Source organism: Chiloscyllium punctatum, chromosome 13 (assembly GCF_047496795.1).
Source record: "Chiloscyllium punctatum isolate Juve2018m chromosome 13, sChiPun1.3, whole genome shotgun sequence".
In the NCBI taxonomy this organism is placed as follows: Eukaryota; Metazoa; Chordata; class Chondrichthyes; order Orectolobiformes; family Hemiscylliidae; genus Chiloscyllium; species Chiloscyllium punctatum.
In genome coordinates, this window is record NC_092751.1 from 84,946,690 (window position 1) to 84,957,780 (window position 11,091).

At 40.7% G+C, this 11,091-nt stretch overlaps 1 protein-coding gene across 1 annotated transcript in view; it reads left to right on the forward strand.

Moving 5' to 3' along the window:
* LOC140484474 (LIM domain-binding protein 3-like) overlaps positions 1 to 11,091 on the forward strand; it is a 209,769-nt gene that overhangs the window by 182,962 nt on the left and 15,716 nt on the right. The window contains exons 20-21 of the mRNA XM_072582883.1: positions 3,356 to 3,476; positions 10,712 to 10,827. Coding sequence (XP_072438984.1) covers positions 3,356 to 3,476; positions 10,712 to 10,827 — 237 coding nt within the window. The remainder of the gene's footprint in view (positions 1 to 3,355; positions 3,477 to 10,711; positions 10,828 to 11,091) is intronic.

An 11,091-nucleotide genomic window follows, 5' to 3' on the forward strand; every position in this document is an offset into this window, starting at 1 on the left:
GGAGCAGGCCTGTTGGCTCACCATGATTGCATCAGTAAATGGTGCCTTTATAAACTAAAATGTTTGTGTCTTCATGCAGTCTGTATCCCTCTTTTTCTTGCCTATTCATATATCTGTCTTAAACATTGCTATTGTATCCACCTCCACCACCTCCTCTGGTGCAGTATACCAGGCACTTATCACCCTCTGTGTAAAAAGACTTGCCTCTCTCATCTCCTTTAAATTGTCCCCCTTTTACCTCAAACCTATATCCCCTAGTAATTAACATTTCTGCCCAAGAAAAAGAAATTCCAACTGTCCATTCCTCTCATATTTTTGTAAACTTCTATCAGGTTGCCCTGATCCTTTGACTTTCAAATGAAAACAAATCAAGTTTGTACGAACTCTCCTTATGGCTAATACTCACCAACATCCTGGTAAACCATTTCTGTACATTCTCCATAGCCTCCACATCCTCTGGCAGTGCAGCAACCAGAACTGTACACAATATTTCAAATATGACCTAAGTAAAGTTCTGTACAGCTGCAACACGACCTATCAATTGTTATACTGGATGCCCCTGCTGATGAAGGCAGGCATCCATGTGCCTTCTTGACCACCTTATCTACTTGTGTTGCCAATTTCAAGAAACTGTGCACATGTATGCCTAGATCCCTCTGTCTGTTCTTACCACTAAGGATTCTGCCATTTACTGTATATTTCCCTCCTGCACTAGATCTTCCAAATTGCATCACCTCACATTTACCCAGGTTAAACTCCATCTGCCACTTCTCCACCCAATTCACTAGCCAATCTACATCCTGTTGTATCCTCTGACAATCCTCCTTGCTATCTGCAACTTCCTCCAATCTTTATGTTATGCACAAAAACTTACTTATCAGGTCACCTACAATCTCAGCCAAATCATTTATATATATTACAAACAACAGGGGGCCCCAGCACTGATCTCTGCAAAGATCAGTGGTCACAGATCTCCAGTCGAAAAACACCCTCCAGTACTATCTGTCTTCTATGACTAAGCCAGTTCTGTATCCATGTTAACAGCTCACCATGGATGCCATGTACTAGCCTGTCATGAGGGAAGTTGCCAAAGGTCTTGATAAAGTTCACGTAGATAACATCTATTGCCCAGCCCTCATCAATAAGTTTTGTTACTTCCTCAAAAACTGAATGAAGTTTGCGAGACATAACCTTCCCTGCACAAAGCCATGTTGCCTACTGTTAGTAAGTGCATATTTTTCCAAATGTGATGAAACCCTATCTTTAAGAATCTTCCCCAATAACTTCCCTACCACGGAGTAAGGCTCACTGGCCTGCAATTTCTCAGATTATCCCTATTGCTCTTCTTAAACAAAGGGACAAGGTGACTATTCTCTAATCCTCTGAGACCTCTTCTGTCACTAAAGAGGATACAAAGATTTTGTACAAGGCCCCAGCAATTTCCTGATCTGCATCCCTCAGCATTCGTGATCAGATCTCATCAGGTCCTACATTTTAAAACACCTAAACTTTGTCTTGAGATACCCCAGAACATCAACATCCCTATCTCGCCACCATCTACCCGTGACCACCACCACCCCCCCACCTAACCCCCCCCCACCCCCCCACCCCCACCAACCCTGCAGACTCACTATCCACCTTCTCCTTTGAGAATTCCGATGCAAAGTATTCATTAAGGACTTTGTCCACTTTCTCTGACTCCATGCATAAATTCCCTCCTTTGTCCTTGAGTGGACCTATCCTTTCCCTCGCTACCCTCTTGCTCCATACATATGCATAGAACATCTTGGGATTTTCCTTAACCTTGTTTGCCAAAGACATTTCATGCCTCTTTTATCCTTCCTAATTCCTTTCATACCTGCTATCTCTGTATTCTTTGGGGGCTCTGTCAGTCTTCAATTTTCTAAACCTTACATGTGCCTCCTTTTTGTTTTTGATTACTCTTGTTATCCAAGGTTCCTGAATCTTGTCATCCTTATCCTTCATGTTCACAGGAACATGCTGGTCCTGAACTCTTATCAACTGGCCTTTAAAAGATTCCTACATGCCAGATGTGGATTTACTCTCAAACAGCTGTCCCCAGTCTATATTCTCCAGGAGAATATTGTCATAGTTAGCCTTCCTTCCATTTAGTACTTTCATCCGAGGACTATTCCTATTCTTATTCACAAGTAATTTAAAATTTGTAGGATTATAGTCAATGTCCCTGAAATGCTCCCCCAACTGAAACTTTGATTACCTGGCCGGGATCATTGCAAAATACCAGGTCTAGTTTGGCCCCTTCACTTGTTGGACTATTTAAATACATTTCAAAAAAACCATCCTGGACACACCTAATGAATTCCTCTCCAACCAAGCCCTTGCACTAAGCAAGTCCCAGTCACTATTGGGAAGTTAAAATCACGCACAACAACAAACCTGTTGTTTTTACATTTTTCCACGATCTGTCCACAAATCTGTTTCTCTGTCACTTGCTGGATGTTGGGAGGCCTGTAGTACAATCTCATCAAAGTGATTGCGCATCGTATTTCTGAAATCTATCCATATGGCCTCATTGAGTGAGCTCTCCAAGATGTCCTCCATCAGTATAGCTGTGATATTCTCTCTAATCAGTAACGCAGCTCCCCCACTTCTTTTACATCCCTCTCTATCACACCCCAGAACATCTAAATTCTGGAACATTAAGCTGCTAGTCTTGTCCCTCCCTCAAACAAGATGTTGTAATAGCTACAACATCATAGTTATATGTCTTAACCCAAGCTCTAAGTTCATTGGCCTTGCCTGTCATATGCCTCACATTAAAACGAATACCCTTCAGACTACCAGTCCCGCCATGTTCAGTAACCTCTACTAAAACTACTCTGTGTAACTGACGCCATATTGCCATTGTCCACTCGTGTCAAAATCAATTTCACTCTGGTTATTGAGAACTCAATTCAAACTCCATTACTTAATTACTCAGGACCACTCAGACAGAAAAAGTCATTCGTGTTTTGACACCTTCAGATTCAATCAGATAGCCTATTGGTTAGCCTCCTATTCTTTACTCTATATGGGGAGTTCTATAATACATTTTTGAGCAATGATAGCTTCACCTCTCCAGTTAATGCAAAGTCTCTTGCAAAAGACGTGTCCTTTCTATCTATTGACCTCAAGCAGATGCTGTATTTCTATACTGGATTCTCCTACCAAGTGTATTCTTATAATTCTGTCAGATATTAGGATTACTTAATAAGGAAACATTTATTTAATTATCTGTCTATTTAGTTAATTTCATTGAGTGATACACAGCAAAGTTTGCCATGGGTGTGGAGGCTAATGTTCTACAGTTTAATGATTCTGTTGTCCATTGCAGGAAGTAATGCATGCCCTACGACAAACTTGGCACACCACCTGCTTTGTCTGTGCTGCCTGTGGAAAATCTTTTGGGAACAGCCTTTTCCATATGGAAGATGGAGAGCCCTACTGTGAGAAAGGTACATGTCCTTCAAGGTTGAATGATGAACAGCCTTAATGTTGAAACATCGACTTTAAGCTCCAATTTTACACAATTTAATCCTTCCCCAACTATTGCCACTGACTCTTTTTGGCATTAAGTAACAAGTAATGCCTGTAACATCATTGTCATCTGGAAGTGAAAAGCAATTCCACTAGCTCAGGAGAAAGTCTATTGTCCTGGTTCTGTCTTTGAATGATGAAGTTCTGTTTCCTATACAGCTATTCTTTAATAGAATAATAATCTTAAATTTAAAAAGAATAATACCCTGGTATGTTTATTTAACAATTATTTAATATGAAAGTGCAAACAGCTTTTACTATCAAGAGTGGCTAACTAATATATAAAATGGAGGTCACCGAACATACACTTTGGTTGCCTAGGGATAGTGAGCAATTGTGAATGCTATTTGTTACAGACCAGGCCAGACCCCTTCAAAACATTTTAAGAAGGTAGCTCAGACCTAACTTTTTTATTTTTAAAAACAGATGTAAAGTCAATATTGCAGGAGTGATGTAGCTGGTCAAACTACTCGGCTTAGAGCAAAACAGAATTTATTTACACGCTAAGGTTGAAACACGAACAAAAGAAAACATAATTTAGAATAATTTATTTGATAACCCAACCAACACAATGTCACAACTTAACAAAGCTGTTACAATCTCTGCAACATCGCATAAACACACCCCTTGGCAAAAGGTAAATTCAAACATAGGTTCTTATAGGCAGGAGAGTTTTCAGAGAGAAAGTTTAGGCAAAAAACGTTTGTTGAAACATGAAATCTGTTTACACTGTAGCTGTTTCTCTAGTTCCACAGCAGTTTTTCTTTTCTGCCAGCTAAAAGTCAACCAAACTGGAAAATAACCTGAACTGGGAAAACTGGCCACTCCACTTTCATTATACAACTGTTTTAAAGAAAAACGTAAAGGCCTCCTCTGATTGTTGAATCAAACAATTTCTGTCAGCCACTTCGGCACTGCTGCCTTTACAACTCTTCTTGAAAAACACCAAGGACATTATAACTTTGTTAAAGGGGCAGCATCGTCACATGGATCGCTGTCCATGACTCATTGAGCGAACAGCAAGTGAACATCAAGTGACTTACTAATTTACTCTGAAGAATGTCTCCTGCACGTCATTTAGAGCAAAGACACAACTGTGTCAGCAAAGAGTATGTTTATAATTTTGCTACAAACGAAATGATGAAGAAATATTCACTTTATAGAGTTTTTTAATTAAAATGGTTTCCTCCTTTCTGGCACTAGAACACAAAATGCAACAGAAACAGAGGAGAAGAAAGAATGTGAATGCTGGTATAGGCTGGATAATCTGTAATTCTTTTCTAAGAATAGGAAATCTTAAAAAAAAGCAAAGATTATTGTAGCCAACAAATGTACTCTTTCCAGGCTACCTCAGTCGTAAATCTCCTTGTCCCTCTACACAAAATGTCTTAGTCTGCATGTCCTGTCTTTAAATACGGCTTCTGAATTAACTTTCTTTCTAGTTTTTCCATGCAACCTTAAACAATTTTGGTCTTGTAAAATCTTGCATTGACATGTTAGTGTTCAGTCATTAGCTTTTACCGATTCCATATTGCAATTCAATATTGCTAGCTACATGATGATCTCATGCTAGTGGTTTGCAAAATATGAAATCCAACAGTCTTACAATTGGTATCCTGCTCCGCCTGCAACCAGACAGATTTCCGGGTGGCAGGACTAATGTATGAAGAGAGACTAGATCGGTTGGACTATATCCATTGGAGTTCAGAAGAATGAGAGGGGATATCATAGAAACCTATAAAATCCTAATAGGACTAGACAAACTAAGCATAAGAAGAATGTTCCCAATGTGCAGGAAGTCCAGAACCAAGGGCTATCGTCTAAGAATAAGGGGTAAGCCACTTAGGACCAAGATGAGAAGGAATTTCTTCAGAGAGAGAGTGGTGAGCCTGTTGGCATTCTCAACAACAGAAAGTAGTTGAGGCTAAAACACTGAATGTTTCCAAGAAGGTGTTAGATATAGTTCTTAAGGCTAAAGGGATCAAAGGGTATGGAGAGAAAGCGGAAACAGTACTGAGTTGGATGGTCAACCATCATTGTATTGGATGCTAGAGCAGAGTCCTGGTCCTGCTTTCTATTTTTCTGTTTATTGCCCATCCCTATTCGTCCAGAGGGCAGTTAAGTGTCAACTATGTTGCTGTTGGTCTGGAGACACATGTAGGCCAGATCAGACAAGGATGGCAGGTGCCATTAATAAACCAGGTGGGTTCTATGGCTCTAATTGATAGTGGTTATGTGGTCACCATCAGGCTAACGTTATACTCCAGATTTTTAACAAATTCAAATTTCACCAAATACCAAAATGGAATTTGAACCCAGAACATTAGCTTGATTTTCTGGATTACTTGTCCAGTGACATTATCAATACCACTGCCACCTCTCTACCAAAGAAAGAAGCAGGAACTGATCTGTCTTTCACCAGCTAGTACAACATAAGCAAAGTGTATGTGTCCTTTCTATAGACCATACCACCCGCCGCCCTGCCACCACTGCCTAGGAGGAGGTCATATGTACCCTAACATGTCCCCAGTTGGTATTAACCATTTTTAATCACACCTAGAGCATGCACACATCCACATTAGGGCACTTGTAGTGCAGTATTCGTGTCCCTACTTCTGAGCCAGAAGACTCAGGTTCACGTTCAACCTGCTCCAGAGGCATATCATTGCATCCCTAAGCAGATTGAATAAACAAAGGTGCATACATTCACATTCAGGGTTGACATGGTATTTGCAATATTAACATTGGTTTACCTCCATCTCTTGCAAAATCCCATGCAATAATCTGACTGATTCCTCCTGCATAATCCTTGTAAATCTCCACTGGCTCCTCCCCAGTATATGTTGTTCCCTATTTGAAAGACCGCCTCTCATCATGTGCTCTGCTGACTACTGTTTCCGCTTTCTCTCCCTTTGATCCCTTTAGCCTTAAGAACTATATCTAATCCCTCCTTGGAAACATTCAGTGTTTTAGCCTCAACTACTTTCTGTTGTTGAGAATGCCAACAGGCTCACCACTCTCTGTCTGAAGAAATTCCTCCTCATCTCGGTCCTAAGTGGCTTACCCCTTATTCTTGGACGATAGCGCTTGGTTCTGGACTTCCTGTACATTGGGAACATTCTTCTTATGCTTAGTTTGTCTAGTCCTATTCGGATTTTATAGGTTTCTATGATATCCTCTCTCATTCTTCTGAACTCCAATGGATATAGTCCAACCGATCTAGTCTCTCTTCATACATTAGTCCTGCCACCTGGAAATCTGTCTGGTTGCAGGCGGAGCAGGATACCAATGTTGTGCTCTCTAAATGCTCCACTTGGCCATACGGTAGGCAACAGATCCATTAGACACTACGTTTGTTTTCTAAAACTTGGTCACACTACACTATTTTAAAAGCATTTGGGGGCAATAAATCGATCGTGTGTTTCTGCTTCCTTCCTGTATTTGTGTTTTTTATTAAGTGGCGAGTATTTTTTTTCCTAGGTAAAGGATATAAAGATTTTTATTCTTTCACTGGATGTGGGCACTGTCAGCAAAGCTAGTATTTGTTGCCCATTTCTAATTGCCCATGAACTGAATTGCCTGCTAGGCCATTTGTCTCAGGCCATTTCAGAGGGCAGATGGAAGTTAAGCCCATTACTATGGGTCTGGGGTCACATGTAGGCCAGACCACACGAAGAGAGCAAATTTCCCAACCTTAAAAGACATTAATGAACCAGTGAGGCTTCTACAACCATTGGCACTGATTATCATCAGACTAGCTGTTTCAATTCCACAATTATTAATTGAATTCAAATGTCACCATCTGCCTTGGTAGGATCCGAACATGTTTTGCCTCAGCATTAACTTTGGTCTCTCAATTGCTAGTCCAATGACAATACTACCTCATCACCTGCCCCAATTTTCAAGATATTCTGTTGAAATTAATATTAGGATTTTTTTCACTCCATCTGTCACCTGACAGTTAAGCAGCTAGTCAATAAGTCTACCAGGCAGAAAAACTTATGCACAAGCTCACAGCCATGGTGCAGAAAGAAAATCAAAGTCAGCCAAGAACAAGAGAGGATAGGAATAACTCTGTAAATTGTTTTTAATTGTGTGTGATTGTGACATCGGTTACACCCCTGCTCCAAAAAAAGGAAAAATAACTCATATCCTACCTGGTCCACAAATTGTGCTATAAATGCATTAATTTTATGAATCCAGCAATGACCTGTTGAAGTGGAAGCATGGAGCCTCCTTAAAAAGATTTTGGTGACTCAGCTGCTTCTTGAAAGTGGATTGATCACTCCTCCTATCTGACTGCCTACATTAAAATCAGTGTGGACAGATTAGAGCTATAGAGTTATAGATTAGGTTTAAGATTTAAAAAAACTTTATTTGAAGGCTAAAATTCCCTCACTTAGGAAGCACTGTACAAATATAATTTATTAACCTGTCAGGCAGGGAGGAAAGGGTCGTGTGAGGGAACCGTAGTTTAATAAGGAATTGGAATCCCTTGTTAAAGGGAAGAGGGCAGCCTATGTAAAGATGAGGTGTGAAGGTTCAATTGGGGCGATTGAGAGTTATAAGGTAGCCAGGAAGGATCTGAAGAGAGAGCTAAGAGCAGCAAGGAGGGGACATGAAAAGTCCTTAGTTGGTAGGATTAGGGAAAACCCAAAGGCTTTCTATAGGTATGTCAGGAATAAAAGAATGACTCGGGTAGGAATAGGTCCAGTTAAGGATAGTAGTGGGAAGTTGCGTGTGGAGGCTGAAGAGATTGGGAGGCACTGAATGAATACTTTTCGTCAGTATTCACTCAGGAACAGGACATTGTTGCCGATGTGAATACTGAGTCACAATTAATTAGAATGGACGGCTTTGAGGTATGTAGGGAAGACGTGTTAGAAATTCTGGAAAGGGTGAAAATAGATAAATCCCCTGGGCCTGATGGCATTTATCATAGGATTCTCTGGGAAGCAAGGGAGGAGATTGCAGAGCCATTGGCCTTGATTTTTATGTCCTCGTTTTCTACAGGAATAGTGCCAGAAGACTGGAGGATAGCAAATGTGGTTCCCTTGTTCAAGAAGGGGAGTAGGGATAACCCTAGTAACTATAGGCCGGTGAGCCTCACTTCTGTTGTGGGCAAAGTCTTAGAGAGAATTGTAAGGGATAGGACTTATGAACATCTGGATAGGAATAATGTGATCAAGGATAGTCAGCATGGTTTTGTGAAGGGCAGATCGTGCCTCACAAACCTTATTGAATTCTTTGAGAAGGTGACTAAGGAGGTGGACGAGGGTAATGGGGTAGATGTGGTGTATATGGATTTTAGTAAGGCGTTTGATAAGGTTCCCATGGTAGGCTACTGCAAAAAATACGGAGGTATGGCATTGAGGGTGAGTTGGAGGTTTGGATTAGGAATTGGCTGGCTGGAAGAAGACAGAGGGTAGTAGTTGATGGTAAAGGTTCATCTTGGAGTGCAGTTACTAGCGGTGTTCTGCAAGGATCTGTTTTGGGACCATTGCTGTTTGTCATTTTTATAAATGACCTAGAGGAGGGGCTAGAAGGTTGGGTGAGCAAGTTTGCGGATGATACGAAAGTCGGTGGAGTTGTTGACAGTGAGGAAGGATGTGTCAGGTTACAGCGGGATATAGATAAGCTGCAGAGCTGGGCAGAAAGGTGGCAAATGGAATTCAATGTGGGTAAGTGTGAGGTGATTCACTTTGGTATGAGTAACAAAAAGATGGGGTACTGGGATAATGGTCGGATACTTGGTAGTGTGGATGAGCAGAGGGATCTTGGTGTCCATGTACACAGGTCTCTGAAAGTTGCCACCCAGGTAAATAGTGCAGTGAAGAAGGCATATGGCGTACTGGCTTTTATTGGTAGAGGAATTGAGTTCCGGAGTCCTGAGGTCATGTTGCAGTTGTATAAGACTCTGGTGCGGCTGCATCTGGAGTATTGTGTGCAGTTTTGGTCGCCATACTATAGGAAGGATGTGGAGGCACTGGAACGGGTGCAGAGGAGGTTTACCAGAATGTTGCCTGGTATGGTAGGAAGATCGTATGAGGAAAGATTGAGGCACTTGGGGCTGTTTTCATTGGAGAAAAGAAGGTTTAGGGGTGACTTGATAGAGGTGCACAAGATGATTAGGGGTTTAGATAGGGTTGACCATGAGAACCTTTTTCCACTTATGGAGTCAGCTGTTACGAGGGGGCAGAGTTTTAAATTAAGGGGTGGTAGGTATAGGACAGATGTTAGGGGTAGATTCTTTACTCAGCGAGTCGTGAGTTCATGGAATGCCCTGCCAGTAGCAGTGGTGGACTCTCCCTCTTTATGGGCATTTAAACAGGCATTGGATAGGCATATGGAGGATAGTGGGCTAGTGTAGGTTAGGTGGGCTTGGATCGGCGCAACATTGAGGGCCAAAGGGCCTGTACTGCGCTGTATTTTTCTATGTTCTATGTTCTAAGAGTCTACATCCTCCTTATGCTCCTCCTTTTCAGACATAAGTCTATATTTCCAAAAATATAAGCATCTATATTACTAACATACAATATATGCCAGATTTCAATAAAGCTTTCCTAATGTTACTTGTATTTCATATAAAAACATTTAAGGCCATACTTAACCAATTCTTTATCTAATCTTTGACTTGCCATAGAACTTAACCACATGATGGAATAGTTGCCTGCTAAGGTTTGGTAAACCAAAGAATCCATTTATTGGAAAGTAATATTGAATTTAAACAAGATATTTTATTAGATAGTGTGGCTTGCATACCACATTAGACAAACTGTCATTAGCACATGATACTTGTGGTTCGTCAACTGATATGTCCTAGTCCAGGCTGCCCTTTGAGTCGTGTGGGTAAAGAGATGATTGGCATTGGCCACAACAAAGAAATTGAGTCACCACAAAAGCCTCTCTTGATCATCCTTCTTATTCGAATTACAAGAAACCTTAGGCAAATGTATGAGACCTGGCTAGTTGCTCGCTCAGCTGGAAACTGCCATAAGAACATCTCTCTATTGTCAGATTATCGAAATGAGGCACACTTTTATTTTCTTCTTTGACCTATTAATTTTATAATCAGTCTCATGTTTGATTTTCTGTCTTTTCTATTTCTTCTCACTGATAAATTCTCAAGTGAAAGATTCTTTTTTATTTCCAGATTACATTGCTCTCTTCAGCACTAAGTGCCATGGCTGTGACTTCCCTGTGGAGGCTGGTGATAAATTCATTGAAGCATTGGGTTATACCTGGCATGACACCTGCTTTGTCTGTGCTGTACGTATGAAGCCATAGGTTCCTTGAAGAGATTGCTAGTTTTTTTTGAGATGGTGGTGGAATGTTTTGGAAAATTTAGTCATAATATTGCTAATGTTCCCATTATGCTACAAAGTGAAACACATAATCCATTTGTCCTTGAAATCACACTTATAGATTGCTCAGTTTAAATTTAAGGAGGAGAATGGAATCCACCTTAACCTTTGGTGACTTTATCTTTCAAGCATGTGCATAAACAACAAATTTCCTATACTTGTTACATAC